The 17,920-nt window shown below is 39.4% G+C and overlaps 2 protein-coding genes across 8 annotated transcripts in view; one reads left to right on the top strand and one right to left on the bottom strand.

Annotated features, from left to right (window-relative positions):
* Positions 1-638: 638 nt before the first annotated feature.
* The window catches only part of RUFY1 (RUN and FYVE domain containing 1), a 32,051-nt gene continuing 14,769 nt past the window's right edge, over positions 639-17,920 (top strand). Inside the window, exons 1-10 of one of the 4 annotated variants that reach the window (XM_081319975.1) lie at positions 639-1,005; positions 6,872-7,045; positions 7,556-7,673; positions 8,162-8,263; positions 8,978-9,101; positions 9,689-9,750; positions 10,231-10,296; positions 10,580-10,649; positions 13,484-13,585; positions 14,664-14,780. In XM_081319975.1, the coding sequence (XP_081176101.1) occupies positions 717-1,005; positions 6,872-7,045; positions 7,556-7,673; positions 8,162-8,263; positions 8,978-9,101; positions 9,689-9,750; positions 10,231-10,296; positions 10,580-10,649; positions 13,484-13,585; positions 14,664-14,780 (1,224 nt within the window). In that variant the 5' untranslated portion in view covers positions 639-716. The remainder of the gene's footprint in view (positions 1,006-6,871; positions 7,046-7,555; positions 7,674-8,161; positions 8,264-8,977; positions 9,102-9,688; positions 9,751-10,230; positions 10,297-10,579; positions 10,650-13,483; positions 13,586-14,663; positions 14,781-17,920) is intronic. The other 3 variants (XM_081319974.1, XM_081319973.1, XM_081319976.1) reach the window with 3 other exon arrangements.
* LOC308663512 (uncharacterized protein) lies at positions 1,561-12,993 on the bottom strand. 4 transcript variants are annotated; one of them, XR_014025415.1, is made up of 2 exons: positions 11,151-12,993; positions 1,561-2,318 (listed from the first exon to the last, which is right to left on the bottom strand). XR_014025415.1 is itself a non-coding variant. In XM_081319988.1 (2 exons), exons 1-2 carry the CDS (start codon positions 12,654-12,656, stop codon positions 11,216-11,218), a joined length of 1,200 nt encoding a protein of 399 aa, XP_081176114.1. In that variant the 5' UTR covers positions 12,657-12,993; the 3' UTR covers positions 10,727-11,215. The 4 variants fall into 4 exon arrangements, 1 of the variants encoding a protein (XP_081176114.1); XR_014025416.1 differs by lacking the exon at positions 1,561-2,318 and adding an exon at positions 8,218-8,299; XR_014025417.1 differs by lacking the exon at positions 1,561-2,318 and adding an exon at positions 10,669-10,718.

Genomic DNA, 17,920 nt, shown 5'->3' on the forward strand with positions numbered 1-17,920 from the left:
CACGCCCAGAAATCTTGTTTGGAAAACATCTTGCAGAAGAAAGAGTACTTTACTGCAGTTAGAACAAGGCACGCGCTTAATCTTTCATTCAGATGACTCGTGATTTAGGCGCTTTTAGAAGAAAGCTTACACGGATCACCATACAAAATATAAAACATAACAGTAAAATATTTGCACGTGAAATCAAAATGTATTATTTCTAACACACACACACCCTCCCCCATAACACGTGTCATCACTAAGGAAAGGTATTCCGGCCCCATCTTTCATTTGGGCTTTCAAAGGGAGTTAGGGTTTGTTTTGACAGCGAAATTATGTCGATGTAAACTGATCGTTCTGCATCAACCTGCTGGGTTTTAGTCAAAGACGGCGAGGGCGGTAATAAGAAAAGCGTGTGCTTACGGAGGGCACCAAACTCCCACCCAGTTTCGATGGAAACTGAGACGGTCTCCCAGGAAAAATATTGGGAAATAAACCTCATTAAGCACAAGTGAGATTTCTTCCGAGTAAAAACGTGAGAGAAAAAAGAGAGGCCGCCCAGAGTTAGATCAAGGGCGGGCAGATAGCAATGCAAGTCAATCACGTAAACTTTCATTCAAGACACTTCTCGGGGCCTTCTCGCTTCTGTTTACCGAGTTTCGACGGCGCGGCCGCCAACTCGCAGCACAACTGCCGGAAGAAGTTGTGAGGCTCGTCTTGATGGTGACGGGTGTCATATGACCCAAGGAAAGATGGCCGAAGACGGGCAGAGCGGCGAGGAACTTGCGGCTGAATCGAGAGAAGATTTCGAAGTCGTCGATCGCGCCCAGATCCCCAGCGCCTCTGAGCTGAAAAGCGATGGCAGAGAGAGGCGGGGGGCGGATGCCAGCTGGTCCGCTCCCATCTTCTCCCTGGCCAAGAAAGCCTCGGAAAACTTATCGGTGAGCTACGGAAACGCTCTGAAGTCTGCAGCCTCGGTAGGACTCATTCCCAAACCACTCAGCAATGACAGCCCAGCAAAACAAAGTATGGCTATGTTTATTGCTTGTCTTTGGTAATGGTGGTGTGGGGTGTAAAGCGAGCAAGTGGCTTTTCTCACGGTAGAGGAGGGGCTGGGTAAAGAAAACTTTCAGGGCGAATTGATTTTCAGCGTCCGACTACTAAAGAATGTATCCTAGAAAAAATGTAGTTTCTAGATAGAAGAAATGCCCAGGTTCAACAGACTTGGCTCTGGGAGTCGTTTTTCCTTTGATTTGGAGCTTTTCCTTGTATCCCATCTTCCTTTTTTCGTTTCCTGCACATGCCTGGAAACGATCACCATATTGAAGGTCTATGCCCCAGTTGAAAATAGATTCAAGGGCAAATTCTAGAAAACATTTCTAGATATTTCTAATACATCTTATTGTGAATTGAACTTTGAATGCTTGACAAGAAGGTGGAGATTCTGTTTTAGACTCATCTTTTTCCCCCCTTTGCTCTGGATAACATTTATGACTCGGTTTGTTTTCTTTATATGACAGTACAGTTCTACAGTACAGTACAGTTCTACTTGAATTAAAATACCGAAAGAAAACATTGATGTGTATAAATGGGCAACTTCTATTTATTTGCTAAATATTGAAGTCTATCAGATTATAAATAATGCTGAGAAACGTATGTTGTAAATTACATTGTGTCTAGGCTTACATATCACAGTACATTTCCAAAGAGAAACAAATTTAATTGCAGAAATTTTTAACATACAATCTTTAAGTAAACTGAAAAGGAATAACTTGTGAGTTATAAATGGGAGAGACAAAACACGGCACTGACAAAGATATGGTTTAGCTTTAGGCCCTGCACTTTAGGATATAACCATTTGATTGTGCAGTGATTCAAATAGATTATTTAGAGCATGTCAGCCTCCTTAAACACATCTTTCATGGGATAAATCCCATGGACCCCAGTTTCTTTAAGGAGTTACGTGCAACATGAACACCCACACACATTTTCAAATCAAATTCTTCTTCAAAGGTACATTGCTGCACAGCTCTAATCTCTCCACATGGAAAAATACCAGTCTGGTCAAAAGTGCTTAGTCTTAGATTTCTACATTTATGGAGGAAGAATCATTGTGTTTATTAAAACTCCCATCTAAGCATTATTTAGAGACAGCTGGGTGTAGTAGTTAAGGCATCAGGATACAAACCAAGAGACCATGAGTTCTAGTCCTGCCCAAGGCATGAAACCATCTGGTTGAAGCCAGTCACTTTCTCTCAGCCTTAAGAGATTATGGCAAAGCACTTCTGAAAACCTTTGCCAAGAAAATTGCAGGGGCTTGTCCAGGCAGTCCTAAGAATCTATTGGCAGAAAAAAAAGACTTATTTGCTTCACAATAAATGTGTTAATAATCAACTTCAAAAATAAATTTGATAAATCTGATTACCTACAGGAAGTTTAGTATTGTCCTATCAGTGCAGATTTTCTAGTGAGCTTATATAAATATGTTTTTAATCCTAAAGACATGAGTAGAATGGATTAATTCCATGTATAAATTATGTGGCAGGAATAAAACGTGTTAATGATGCAGAGAAAGCAGTTGAATGGAATGTAAATTCATATACACACATTCATCAGAATCTGAGAATTAAAGTAGTATACAATAGAGCACTTCAGAAGTACTAGTACTTACCAAGACATAATGGGTATTAATGATTTTAAGTGCATATGTATGAAGCATAATCTAATTCCTGGAACATTAAACTATAAAGTCATCCCAATGAAAAGCAGTGCACTTGTTTTATAACAAAAAAAGAACACCGAGATTTTGAGAAGAAATGTAAATATATTAATAAATTCCATTTTGCCAAGGGAATCTTAATACTTTAATTTTAGTTCAAAAATTGACTTTAAGATAAAAATATAATACAACTAAAATGTTTTATTATTCATACTTCACAGAAAAAATATTCTTTCAATAATTTCCTAAAACATGGCTAATTCCTATTTATAATTTAATCCTTTATCACTTCATCTTATTTTATAAATACGCTTTCCAATAATAGGAAATAAAGAGATTATTGTATTTCTACATTAACCGATTTATGAATTTGGGGGGAAATTGGTATTAACAATGGTAGCTAAATCATAGTTTATTTAATATTCTAGGTTTGCATGACACTTTGATTTATAAGCCGATTCCCCTCCCCCCCAAGCTGGGTTCATACAACATACAGTATTAGGCTAACATTTGGTCAGCTAATGTTTTGTCTTGAAGAACCAGTTTGGTATAGTGGTTAAGATACCAAGCTAAAAACCAAGAGACTGAGTCCTCCCTTAGGCACAAAGCTAGCTGAGTGTCCTCAGGCCAGTCACTCTTTCTCAGACCTAGGAAGCATGTAATGCAAAACCACTTCCAAAAAAATCTTGCCAAGTAAACTGCAGGAATTTATCCAGGTGGTGGCTAGGAGTCAAGACTGACTAAAAGGCAAAAATTGAGCCTTGGTGGAGCAGTGGGCTAATGCCTCCTTAAGTAACACCAGCTGCCTGCAATTAGTGCAGGTTCGAGTCCCACCAGGCTCAAGGTTGACTCAGCCTTCCATCCTTCCGAGGTAGGTAAAATGAGGACCCAGATTGTTGGGGGCAATTTAGCTGACTTTGTAATAATGCCGCTTGGGGGGGGGGGTGTGAAAGCCCTAATAAGCAGGCATATACATAGAATGAAGGCTACTGCTAAGCTTGTAAGCCGCCCTGAGTCTTCGGAGAAGGGCGGGATATAAATGGAATTTAAAAAAAATAAGGAAAAGAAAAGAAAAGAAAAAATGGTTTGTACTAATTCACTCCTTAAATCTAATCCCTCCAGTGCTGGAATCCAAGTAAAAGTTTCTCCAACAGTTGACTGTTCAATAAAATGAAACCCAGTTTCAATAGTCAATTGCTTTCAAACTTAGAAAAAAAATAACGTTTTATTAAAAGTCTCAGGAAGAATTTATTTTCACCAAATAGTATTGTATTTAAGAACTTCACATTTATCAGAAATGGAAAAATATTTTCAAGAGAAAACACAAGATACGCAAAAAATATATATACTTCATCTCAACAAATCCTTATTTTTTAAAATTGATTGAGCAATCTCTCTGTAATAGGTTCTTGGTGGGGAATATGATTTAAAAGACTGAGTCATTAAGTTATAATCAGCCACATTTTTAACAAAATACTTGGCAGGTTTTAATACATTAAATTAATATTGATATGCTGTGCACAATGATGCATAAACGAACTCCAACACAAATGAAAATTGCTTCTAACCAAAGCAGCAATCATACCCATATTCTAGAATAAACTATATTAAAGTGGAGATCTAGTGTAATATCATGCTACAAATATTTTTAGGATTAAATTTGAAGTGTATTAAAATATCCTCCTTGAAAAATGAATCTTCTCCCTGCATATCCATCACATCTGTTTTAGTGGTTTAATGTATTTTATTTAAAGTTTTAAAAGTAATAAATGACTATATGCAGATACTATTAACAATTCAAAAAAGCTTGCAAGCTTCTAAAATCAAATCTCTTATTTCTGCTCACCTTTCATTTTGTCCACTGCACAACCCACATAGATACCAATACACGTGATACACCATTGTTGTTGTTGTTGTTAGTTGCGAAGTCGTGTCCGACCCATCGCAACCCTATGGACAACGTTCCTCCAGGCCTTCCTGTCCTCTACCATCTTCTGGAGTCCATTTAAGCTCACACCTACTGCTTCAGTGACTCCATCCAGCCACCTCATTCTCTGTCGTCCCCTTCTTCTATTGCCCTCAATCTTTCCCAGCATTAGGCTCTTCTCCAGTGAGTCCTTCCTTCTCATTAGGTGGCCAAAGTATTTGAGTTTTAGCTTCAGGATCTGGCCTTCTAAAGAGCAGTCAGGGTTGATCTCCTCTAGGACTGACCGGTTTGATCGCCTTGCAGTCCAAGGGACTCGCAGGAGTCTTCTCCAGCACCATAGTTCAAAGGCTTCAATTCTTTGGCGCTCAGCCTTTCTTGTGGTCCAGCTTTCACTGCCATACATTGCAACTGGGAAGACCATAGCCTTGACTATACGCACTTTTGTTGACAGGGTGATGTCTCTGCTTTTTAGTGTGCTGTCTAGATTTGCCATGGCTTTCCTCCCAAGGAGCAAGCGTCTTTTAATTTCTTGGCTACAGTCCCCATCTGCAGTGATCTTGGAGCCCAGGTGATCTTACACATATATTATTGTAGCCCAGGTGATCACATTCACCCAGGAGTTGTGCTTCTGAAAGGAACAGTGCTTGTAAGGTGCTTTAGTTTAGGCTGCTCAGGGTGCTTATGTTGTATTAAACCAGTCTTTTAAAAATTGGCTACTTTAAAATATATGGACTTCAACTCCCAGAATTCCCCAACAGGCATGCTAACCTAGCTAGAGGGGTGGCTCATTTTCAGAAAAGAAAAAAAAAGGGGAGGGGGAAGCAATCCTGAAAGACAGAGCAAAAATTGGAGCAGAACCCCATGAGAATGAATCTAGGCCTGGGAAGCGGGGGGGGGGGGAAGACTCTCCTCCCAGCCTGTCTTAAGTAGAGGCTGACGAGACGTCCATCAGAGATGCTTTACTTTGTATTGAGCAGGAGGCGGGACCGAAGGAAACAGAACTGAATTCCATTTAGAAAATGGATTTTAAAATGTTACGTTTCTCCAGAAATGGGAATGGAAGGTAAAGCCCGACGCTCATTGCCCCCAACGGTCGCGTGGGGAAGAAAGCCTAGAAAGCTGCAACCTCCAGAAGCAGGAGCAACTAAAATGGCGTCTCCGCTTTCTTGTTTATAATGGCTCGGACTTTGCTGGGCCAATTTGCCTCTGTGTCCAATGAGAAGCGAGTTTGGGGTGAGAATTTGAACATTTTTCTCCCCTGTCAAAACTTAAGGCGGCAAATGAGAGAGAATGGCCAATCCGAGCCTTTGGAATGGTTGATGCAAAGTTGTAATTGGCTCGCAGAAAGCGTATAAGAAATTCGGTGTGTTTTGTCCAATGAGAGGCCTCTCTCTGAACGTGCAGGAGGTGGGAAGTGTTGCTCGGGTAACCCAGGTGCAGGTGAAAAACCAATGGGGGAAAGCGGGGGGGAGAAAGGAAATGACAGTTTTTGCCTGTGGGAAGGCTGGAGTATAACGTGATCCTCTACGGGAGGTGGAGAATCGCCGTCGGGAAGGCTTTTCAGGACTGAGTAGCCCTTGTATGTCTGTAAGCGTGGGACGCTGGATAAATCCATGCACGAGGAGGCCCATGATTTTCCTATGGAGAACTGCTTCTGCTCCCGATTTTCTGCGGAAATAGCAATGCTTGCTTTCTCGCTGTAACCTTTAAATCAGGCCAATAATGAAGCATGGGGTGTCTTCTATAGCCTTGACTATTTTCTATAGCCACGACTATTTTTTGTATTAACATGCTTACAAGATTTCCATCTGTGTTTATAAGCAACTATGATGGTCATTCCTGTAGGAAACATGAAATGGGATTAAAATGTTGCACTGCAAGCATCCTTCTGGGGAGAATGGAATAAAAGTACCTGTGCGCTTTTAAGGTTGTTGCAGATACTGAAATGTATAGCGATATGGTTCTTATTGTGCACATTTGGTTATGCACACATGTTTTTGCCATATTGATTCAGACTCCATTATTGTTATGCATTTTTGCTGTATAAATAAGGAACTAAAAATACTTGCAGACTTTGGGCTTTTTTATGAATAATACCTATGTATGCTATTCCAGGTGCAGGGTTTTTTTTTAGCATGAGAAGAAAATGCTTATTTGTGTGGATTCACATTTTCAAAATAAGCCTATGATCTATTTACAAGACTTTGCTTTCTTATGCTCATGTCTGTTTGTCTATATATGTTTAGCAGCCAGAACCCACACAATGGAAGAACGTTCCAATCTTGTGAATATGATGAAATTGAGCATTAAAATCTTAATCCAGTCAGCTTTGAGTTTGGGGAGGACTCTTGATTCTGACTTCCCTCCTCTGCAGCAGTTCTTTATTGTTTTGGAACATTGTCTCAAGCATGGACTTAAAGGTGAGTTTTCTTCAAATCTGGTTTTATGTTTGTGTGATTGAAAGCATATTTTTATTTGTTCACTTTATTTTTATTGGTTAATATTTGAAGGACACCATGCTTTTTTATTATTTAGCTGTCCCCATACAACAGAAATAGCCACTAGATATTTGCAGAATTTAGCTAGAATGGTGTAATTTCTGAACCATGAGAAAATGCATAGAAGCAGTGGGGGGGTGGAAATCACATTTAAAAGTAAATGCATAGTTTGATATATTTGCCTACTTCTGTGTATTAGGGAAACAAAAGTTTTATTAAGGCATATCTGAAAATATATGAAAATAGACATTTCTAAGTGTTACTTGTATATTAAGTTCCTTTAACATATAGGAAAGTCTGTGATATACTCACTCAGAATATATCCAACGTCAAATGTTTGTCTAAAAGTACAGTCCAGTTAGGTTGCATCTGTAGATAACTGCATTATGTGAACTGAAGAATAATATGTTTTTCCTTCCATTCTGCTGTTAGCTAAGAAGAGCTTTATTGGGCAGAACAAATCATTTTTTGGACCTTTAGAATTAGTGGAGAGACTTTGTCCAGAGGCATCAGATTTAGCAACAAGTGTCAGAAATCTGCCAGAATTAAGGTGAATAGAAACAGATATTATAGTTCTTTAATTGAGGTTAATAAGAGAAAATTGTTTAAAAGAATGCATGCTTTTTATCTTTTTAATGCTATTAGTTGTGATTTGCTAGACTAATCAGATGATCTTTGCTGAACACGTTAAAAGCAGATTTTTTTTCCACACGGATTGTAACTCAGAATATTTTTATTTAGAGTAAACTACCAACCTGCATTACCTTTTATTTACTGTCTTTCAAAATCATCTGTGTAAAGTACTAATACTAACGGTAGAATTGCATAATCATTCAACCTAAAGAGAAAACATTAAGTTAAAAAAATGGGCAGGCTTTAAATATTTTTCAAGTTCTGACAAATTATCTTCTGTGGGAATTGGTTGGTATTTTTATCAAATGCTATTCATGTTTAACCTGGCAATATTTTGTTTCTCATTCCTTTTGTATGCTGAGCAATTTGACATATTTAATCAATGATTTTCCTGTGGGGTTGTAGGACTCCAGTCGGAAGAGGCAGAGCTTGGCTTTATCTTGCTGTGATGCAAAAGAAACTGGCAGACTACTTGAAAGTACTCTTGGATCACAAGTGTCTCTTGAGGTACTTTGGATTTTTCTTCAAGAAGAACATTTATTACTGTGCAGAACGAGAAACAGTTAAATTAGGTGTAGAAGTCAATTTGGATCACTCCTGTTAGTGAAAAATGGGAACAGGCTATTCCCGTGGTGGCGAACCTATGGCACGCATGCCACAGGTGGCACACAGAGTCCTCTCTGTGGGCATGCGTGCTGTTGCCCCAGTCCTAGGCCTTTAGCAGGGTTTTATAAAACCTTTTCGCTTTAGGCCTCCTCCGCCATGTGCAAAAAAAAAAGGTTCAATCAATCAATTTCAAAAAAAAGATCTCGCAAAGTTGGAATTCATTGATTGAACTTTTTACTCCCACCCAGTCTGCCGTTACCACCACAGCCACACCCACCCAATGGGCCACACCCACCCAGTACTCGACAATACATAACTGGGTTTTGGTTTGCAGTTTGGGCACTTGATCTCTAAAAGGTTCGCGATCACTGGGCTATTCCCTTTCCCTGTCACTCTTCTACAGACAGAAAAGTGTTATTGCAACTGAAACTCCTGACAAAAGAAGAAATCCTTCTTCCATTTGTGCTAAATCTAGCTCAGTATTTATATTCACAATATTAATTGGATAAGAGATATTTAGTTTAGAAAAAAAATCTTTTTAATGATCCTCAAGTGAATCTTCCACTGTGATAACTAGAAAAATATTCCTCTTTAAACCATATTTTCCTTTCCTAGTGAATATTATGAGCCTGATGCGTTGATGATGGAAGAAGAAGGAGCTTTGATTGTAGGCCTGTTGGTGGGACTAAATGTCATTGATGCAAATCTCTGTTTAAAAGGAGAAGACTTGGATTCGCAGGTGAAAATTATCTCCTTTAAACTAAGTCCTAAGTGGCAACGCTAGGCCTGAACCAAGGGTAACCAGGCTGAATTCATATTGTTTTAGATGTTTCTGAAAATGTAATAATTGCATTTATAGGTGGCTTATTTACAGAAATTTTGTCCCAACATAAAACTACAAGTTAGCAATAGTTTGAATCTATGCAAATTGGGTGGCCACATTTTGTATCCTGTGCTCATCTTCTTCCTCTTGCAGAGCTCATTTGTGCAATTTATTTGAACCTTTTTCTTCCTTGGTTGTAGTGAGTGTCATTGGTCATGTCATGTCCTACAATTTTGCTTAGCTGCTGTGCTCTATTGTTAAATCAGCTTCTCTGCTTTGCATGGTTGTTTGCGTTGGACACTAATGCTGTCAAAGAAATCTCTATCAAGATAACAAGTATTTTGAGTTCATCTTGGGACAATGGCAATTAATGGACTATGTTAATGGCCTGAATCCCCTTACATTTAATCCCCTTGAATGTGAAAAGGGTATGAAAAGCACATCATAGTGAATTCTATTAGAGAGAAAAAATACAATTAATTTAATGAAATTTATCTTGTCAGGTTGCAGTGATTGATTTTTCTCTGTACCTTAAGGATACACAGTGCACTGACAATGGCAAAGGGTATGTATAGTTAAGGTTCTGCTTTTTAAAATTGTGTAACAGAAAACTATATCGGAGCTGAGTCCAGTTTAAACTTTCCTAATGACCTTAGAGAAAGAAATTGAAACCAGAATAGAAATAGGCAAATTAAAGAGAAAACTATAAAACAGTGTAAATTGGCATTAAGTAATGCCTTAGGCATGAAAGTCAGTTTGGCGACTTTGAGCCAGTCACTCACTCAGCCCAACTCATCTCACAGCATTGTTGTCGTGAAGAAAATTAGTGGAGCAATGAGGGTTAGGCATATTCAATGCCTTGAGTTATAAAAATAATAAAGGGATAAAATAAATTATTATACCTGCTTATCATGGTGTTCTGGATTTGTACTTGTAGCATATAGAATGAATATATTATCTTATACAACAACCATTCCAAATGTAAACATTGCACTTGAAACAGTTGGCTGTTTTAAAAAGACAATGATCTTTCTTTAAATGTCAGAGATGAAGGAATTACTGCTGTGCTTGACCAGAAACATTACGTGGAAGAACTTAATCGACATTTAAGGTATAGTTTGTTGGTTAATACTTTATTCCCCCCCCCCACCCTCATATGAAGACCACAATTCTAACATAAAGGATGCCTGCTCTTTTCCTTACAAATCTGAGTTTTAGTATTTTATGTCCTTCCCCTTACCTCAAGTTAGAACCCCAGGTTTTGCCTTGGATTCAGCCATATTGTTTCACACATTTTATTAGTTTGGGGACCCTGATTGTTTTGAGAAACCATTTTTTTCTTTTGGGGATGAAGTGGCTAGAATTATACAGATACTGAGTCTCTTTCTTTATAGTTGCACCGTTGGAGATCTTCAGAGCAAGATAGAGTGCTTAGAGAAAACAAATTCCAAGCTCCAAGAAGAGGTTTGTGGTCACGGTGACATATTTTTAATTACGTTTTAAATTAAATAGTTCAAATGTACCTGAAAAAACCTAGAGAATAAAGACGGGATACAAATAAATAAAGTAATATATTACAACTTGTAGATTGATTGTAACTTCTAGGTACAGGAATGTGGGAAGCTACTTTTATAACAAGCCATTGGTCCATCTGTATTATCTTTACCTCAGGATTTTTTTTTTTAATTTAAAAAGTTTTACAATACATTTTGACTTTAATCCCCCCCTCCCCCACCCCTATCTAACCCTCCCTATCCCTCTCCCCCATTCCCTCCTCCCCCCCCCCCGACTTCCCAGAGCTAAATACAGGGTATAAAATCAAAAAACAAACATAAGCACCCCTATGTTATCAACAATAAACTATTAATTCTATCTCCCTCTAGCTCATATAAAATGAATACAAACAATATTAATATTACAAATAAAGTAAAAAAGAAAAAGAGGAAAACAAAAAAAGAGCTTTACTCAGAATAGATTTTCTTAATCCCAGTCTCTTGCATGTATCACGCCAAATGTCTCGCAGTTCCAAATCATCCTTGAGTTCAAATAAAAAGAGTAAAAAAAAAGGTTTAAGCAGTCTGTAAGACAACTTGTTGTTAATTAGGAGCTTGCATACCCATTCTTAATTCAACACATACTTTTAGTCCATAACCCTAATATACTTTTCTAACAAGCAAATAACATCAATCTTAAATTGTATTAAATATTAAAAAAACTTTCTTTCTCCTCTATGGTAAATTTAATCCATTGACATTCTAATTTAAAAATTTAATCACCAATCTTGACGCTCCAAAGCTTTTGGAGCACGTCTGTCTTGACCCCCAAAACTTCTTTGGACCGCGCCCCTCCCACAGCTTCACTGTAAGTACACTTTGGAGATTCCATAACTTTCTGCTGGTCTTGCTCTTGCTCTCGTCTCGCTCTTCTTAGGGCGGCACGCGTCATCCTCTGGCCTCCTGCAACAACCGATGAGACTGTATCTTGATCCCCTCCAACACCATTGTCCTCTATCTGTCTATCTGTAACATCTTGAAGCTTTCCCTCGCCGTATCCCTTTACAGCTTCCAAAAATGATAGGGGGGTTGCTTTTAACACATTGCTATAAAAATCACGTGCCTGGGCCACAGTAACCAGACGATGTCTTTTACCTTCGTGCGTCACCACCAGTCCAACTGGAATCTCCCATCTAAACTTAATATCACATTTCTTAAGTTCCTGTACTAGAAATGCAAAATCTTTCCTTCTCCTTAAAATCTTCGGAGGAATCTCTTTTAAAACCAAGACTTCTTGCTCAGCCACTACCAATTTAGTATCATAAGCAGCTTGAATGACTTCATCTCTAATTACTCTCTTTGTAAAATAGACCACCACATCTCTGGGTAACTTCCTCTGTCTTGCAATCCATGAATTTACACGAAAAATTTTGTCCATATTTCCCTCAATTTCAGATGCTGGCTGGCCCAATACCCCTTCCAGAGCCTCAGAAATCAGCTGCTTTAAATCTTCTTTACAATTCTCCTTTAAACCCCTGATTCTAATAGCATACTGCATCTGATGATACTGAACAAGGCTCAATTCTCCGTCTATTTTATCCCTTATATTTTCATTTTCTAATACCTTTGCTTCTAATATAGAGTTCTTTTGACTGAGATCCTTCACTTTTACATCCAGCTGTTGCACACATTCAGCTACAGATTCAATCATAGACAACATGTCCACCCTCATTGCTCTAAACTTCTCTTCCATCTTCTTCTCCAATTTCTCCATTTTCTCCTCCATTTTCTCCTCCAGCTTTTTCAACTTTTCATCCATCATGTCAGACATCAATTGTGAATGCTTTCCAAGAGCATCTTGTAAATCCTTAAGCATCAATGCCGGAGGAGGTACAGGAGGAAGCAAAGCTTGCAATGAGGTCTGTTGCACCAGGGAAGACCCCGCACTCCGAAGAGCTTTAGAAGTTTTAGCCGCCATCTTCCCCCACTTTCACTTATTGCGCACTTTCACTTTAAAGCTATAAAATCCATTGAGCTAGGGAGTAAAGATAAGAGTCCACATCACCTTGACCTCCTGTACCGCTCTGCCTGCATCTTGATAATCAAAAGTATTTCCTTTTGGCAGGGGTGGTTGCTAACGCCTGGCTCTGCTCCATAAATCCCGGAGCAGGGGCGCTGCGCAGCTCGGAGCAACCCAGGCTTCGGGGGGGCTCAATCCTTCAGCCGCCCAAACTCTCAGCTCAGGCGGCCCCGGAGAGCTCAACCCCTACCTGGGGCCTCACCCCCTCCTCTTCTCCCGAGGAGGGGGCTTCAAATCCATCTAAACAGCTGATCGGCGCTGTTTACGATGGAAAAACACAGCTGCGGAGCGGGCAGCCCGAAAACGGCTGTCTTCGGCGTCGCGTCGCCACCGGAAGTCATTTACCTCAGGATTTTGGAAAACAAATACATACTTGTGTGTAAAAAGTTCAGGTCATTGAGCTACAACCTTATCTTATTAAGTGATTATTAAGAGCAGAGTAAGTTCATGCTATCATCTGAAAGGAATAGTGCTTGAACGAAAAAGCATAACAGTAATTAGTTCCTATTTTGGAACAGGAACATAATTACTCAGTAAAATCTTGAAATGCAGTCAAATCTGCATCTGAGGCACTACTGAATAGCAGATTTTTATGAACAGCAGGATAATGTATGAATGTTTCATTTGGGGAACAGGATAATGTATAAATGTTTCATTTGGGGAATGTTTCATTTGTTTCATCTTCTCATTTTTTAATCGCTCTCCCTCTGCTATCTTTTGACCAGCTATCAGCAGCAACAGATCGAATCAAAGCTCTCCAGGAAGAACAACAGGAGCTGAAACATGAAAACGAATTAATTCGTGAACGCAGTGAAAAGTATGCTGAGGTCAGATACTGAAAAGCCTACATAATCTCCTAAGACTACATAGGAGCCTTAACTGTTTGCTTATTTATTTTAAATGTTATCCATTTTTCTTTCTAACACAAAAAAGTGCACAGAACATACATATATAAATCTCTTAGGGCACAAAAAGGTACTCCTATATATGTGACATGCAACAAGATAATCATTTTGATCAAGTAATGATAGGTTAGACATAGATTTGTGCTCAGTTATTCCGTTGATGACAAAGATGATAATGATGCTTTAAATTCATATGCTCTGCACATCTGACAGAAAAGAATTGGCTCTTCTCTAATTTTCCATTCCATTAAAAGCCCCACTGGAATGTCCGATGTTATTTGAGCAATTAGGGAGCCAAGTGCCATAGAGGAGTGGAGGAGGTGAAGATAATTATTGAGCTATCTCCAGCAGGATCGCTCCTTGTCTCCTACTGCAAATTGAAGAAGACCTTTGTTCAGTGAAGGGCAAGCCTGTGTCCAATGGTGGTGTGCTTAAAAGGTTGGACTAGGACTGGAGAGACTAAAAATCACCCCTAGCCATGGTATCTCTTTGGGTCACACTAGTCCCAACCTATTTCATAGTTATTATAGGGACAAAATAAGGAGCATTCTCCATGTAAATTACTTTAAGTTCTTGAAAGAAAGGCAAGATATAAATCTAACAAATAATTGTATCTCATTAAAACTAACACCATTAGGTGGGACATTGAAATACTATCCATGGTTCAGTTTCCAGCTACTTTCCCCATCCATGGTTCTGTACATACTGAATGGACTTTCCAGTTCACTCTTGCAGAAATCAACTTTCTTTGACATTTTTCCAGGAAAATCAATGAATGAAAACAAGTATTTTGCTTTTTTTCCCCCAGCTAACTGCAAGTTTCATAAATTAACATAAATCAATATCTTTGAGTCTTTAGCATCTTGTTGCTCATATTGTTCACAGGTATAAGATACCTTGTTGCTTGCAGCATCCATTGGTAATCTCATCTTTGATTTCTTTTATAGAAACATTGAGTCTTCAATCTATTAGCAGATTATTCACCCACTTTTTAATTTAGGTAACTAAACTGGACACCAAAGTGGAACTGGAAACCTATAAGCAATCACGACAAGGCCTAGATGAAATGTATAGTGATGTCTGGAAGCAATTAAAAGAGGAGAAAAGAATTCGAATGGTGAGAGCTCATAATTTAACAACTGGAAATAATTGTTCAGTTTAGTCTTAACTGACAGAGTTTCATATCTAAAATGCAGTTAAGTACTACAAAGTGCTGAACTTGGGCTAGGATAAGGAGGAGGATTGTGTTAGCTGTATTACTCAATGAAAGCCTAATTGGAAGAGCAGTTATAAATGCTAATGAGAGCCATTGTGATAGAAGCTACAAAAACATCAGACAGGAAAGACATGTGCAAAACTCTGCCTGCCTCTGGTATTTTGGTTAGTGGAGCATATTGCACCAGTCTGTTCTTACTCCAGATCAAATCTAATCTGTTCAGAGACTGGCACTATGATGGCACTATATATTGGATTTCAGCTTTCATCCTGACAATGAATGGCAGTGAAAGCAGTATTCCAAAATATTTGGAAGACATAGCTTGGGTACTTCTGATCTATCATCATAAACTATTACTTAACTACTATCTTAATAACTATTGCTTAATAGCTAAATTAACAAGAAAAAATGATACACTGATGCTCACAATTAGATTTGAACAGCAGTCCAGCCAGAAGCACACAGGGCTAGCAGCCAAATGCCATACATACCCAAATGAGAATGATGCAGCTGGTAAAAACAAACTTGAAAATACCGCTTTTGCAGATACAAGAGCTTTCCTTGAGCCTCACACTTGCAAATTCATCCTTAATTTGTTCATATCAGAGAGGATCAGCTAGGAGCCATATAATGAGGGTTTTAATCCATACTCAGAATGAACAGAGTTGGAGGAGGAGGGTTAAGTAGGGAAGATTGCAAGGGAAATGGAAGAATCCTAGGGCAGGGGTTGGCCACCTTAAACACTCAAAGAGCCACTTGGACCCGTTTCCCAGAGGGGGGAAAAACACTGGGAGCCGCAAAACTCATGCGCGTGCATGCAAGGGGGAGAGCTTAATTGAAGAGTTTAATTAAAAAGAAATAGAGGCTGCTGTGCATGAGTTCTCTCTCTCTCTCTCTCTCTCTCTCTCTCTCCCCCTCTGATCTTCTGCTCACCTGGCAAGGTGGCTTCACACTATTTTCGGACAAGCTGACACATTCTTATTGGGCTGGCTCTCCTGCTGCTTCCTGTGGAGACACAGCAAAGGCAGGAGCCCCGCCCAATAAGATTGTCAGCTTCTCCGAGAACAGCGTGAGGCCACTCTCTTTTACACACACAGAGAGAGAGAGAGAGAGAGAGAGAGAGGGAAGGGAAGTGCAAGTGCCTCTCTCTGTCTCTGTCTCTCTCTGCAAATGGCAGAGGAGGACTGGGAGCCACAGGAGAAGGCTGAAAGAGCCTCATGCGGCTCCAGAGCAGCGGATTGCCGACCCGTGTCCTAGGGGAAGAATAATAGTATACTATTTTGTGCATAGCCACCATTGTCTGGCAGTGGAAAGGTTAAATAACCCTTAGACCTCCCTTTTCAATTTATTCATATAAAATAAATATATGTTCATATAAAGTAATGGTTTACAAAAATGCAAAAAATTGATTTGTGTAAACCTGGCTTTTTGATTAGAACTGAATATAAGAATAGATTTTCCAGTTGGTTGCAGGAATATACTAATAAAGATTCAAAAATTCTATGCCCAAAGCTAGGCAAAAGTCATTTTTGCTTTTCTCTCCAATATTTGTTGTTGCTTTAGCACAATACAAAGAGTCCATAACCAATTATGCCTGGGAGGTATTAGAAAGATTTGGAGAGTATGAAAAGTCCAAATATGCATATGAATCTCTTCTGGATCATAGCAAAACAATTTGGGGGGAAGTGTACAATGTAACTGGTAAATATAAAAGATTCTTTCATTTATTTAGTGTAAAACTTCCTTCCCTTGATTGCCTTGAACTATAGAAGAACACCCCTTCATGGATTACTGCCTTGTCGTGGCGAAGGGGCTTGCGTAATTCAATGAAGCTATGAGCTATGCCGTGCAGGGCCACCCAAGACGGACAGGTCATAGCCGAGAGTTCTGACAAAACGTGATCCACTGGAGAAGGAAATGGCAACCCACTCCAGTATCTTTGCCATGAAAACCCTATGGACAGTACCAAAAGGCAAAACGATACGACGCTGGAAGATGAGCCCCTCAGGTCGGAAGGCGTCCAATATGCTACTGGGGAAGAGCAGAGGGCTAGTACTAGTAGCGCCAGAAAGAATGAAGCGACTGGGCCAAAGCCGAAAGGACGCTCAGCTGTGGATGTGTCTGGTGGTGAAAGGAAAGTCCGATGCTGTAAAGATTTTTTCTCCATAGGAACCTGGAATGTAAGATCCATGAATCAAGGAAAGCTGGACGTGGTCAAACAAGAGATGACAAGACTGAACATCGACATCTTAGGTATCAGCGAACTAAAATGGACAGGAATGGGTGAATTCAGGTATACTACTGCGGGCAAGAATCCCTCAGAAGAAATGGAGTAGCCTTCATAGTCAATAAAAGAGTAGGAAAAGCAATACTGGGATACAATCCTCAAAATGACAGAATGATCTCAGTTCGAATCCAAGGCAAACCATTCAATATCACAGTAGTCCAAGTCTATGCCCCAACCACCAGTGCTGAAGAGGATGAAATTGACCGGTTCTATGAAGCCCTACAGCACCTTATAGAACTAACACCAAAAAATGATGTCCTTATCATCATGGGGGATTGGAATGCTAAAGTAGGAAGCCAAAAGATAACCGGAATAACAGGCAAGTTTGGCCTTGGAGTACAAAATGAAGCAGGGCACAGGCTGATAGAATTTTGTCAAGAGAATACGATGGTCATAGCAAACACTCTTTTCCAACAACCCAAGAGACGGCTCTACACATGGACATCACCAGACGGTCATCACAGAAATCAGATTGACTATATGCTCTGCAGCCAAAGATGGAGAAGCTCTATACAGTCAGTAAAAACAAGACCAGGAGCTGACTGTGGCTCAGACCATGAGCTTCTCCTTGCAAAGTTTAAGCTTAAACTGAAGAAAGTAGGGAAAAGCACTAGGCCACTCAGGTATGAATTAAATCATATCCCTGTTGAATATACAGTAGAGGTGACAAATAGATTTAAGGAATTAGATCTGATAGACAGAGTGCCTGAAGAACTATGGACAGAGGTTCGCGACATTGTACAACAGGTAGCAA

The sequence above is a fragment of the Vipera berus genome (assembly GCF_964194415.1).
Source record: "Vipera berus genome assembly, chromosome: 2".
NCBI lineage: Eukaryota > Metazoa > Chordata > Lepidosauria > Squamata > Viperidae > Vipera > Vipera berus.

Bases quoted from the DNA above. Each gene is read 5' to 3' on its own strand.
- LOC308663512 (XM_081319988.1), bottom strand. From the start codon at position 12,656: ATGGCGGCTAAAACTTCTAAAGCTCTTCGGAGTGCGGGGTCTTCCCTG.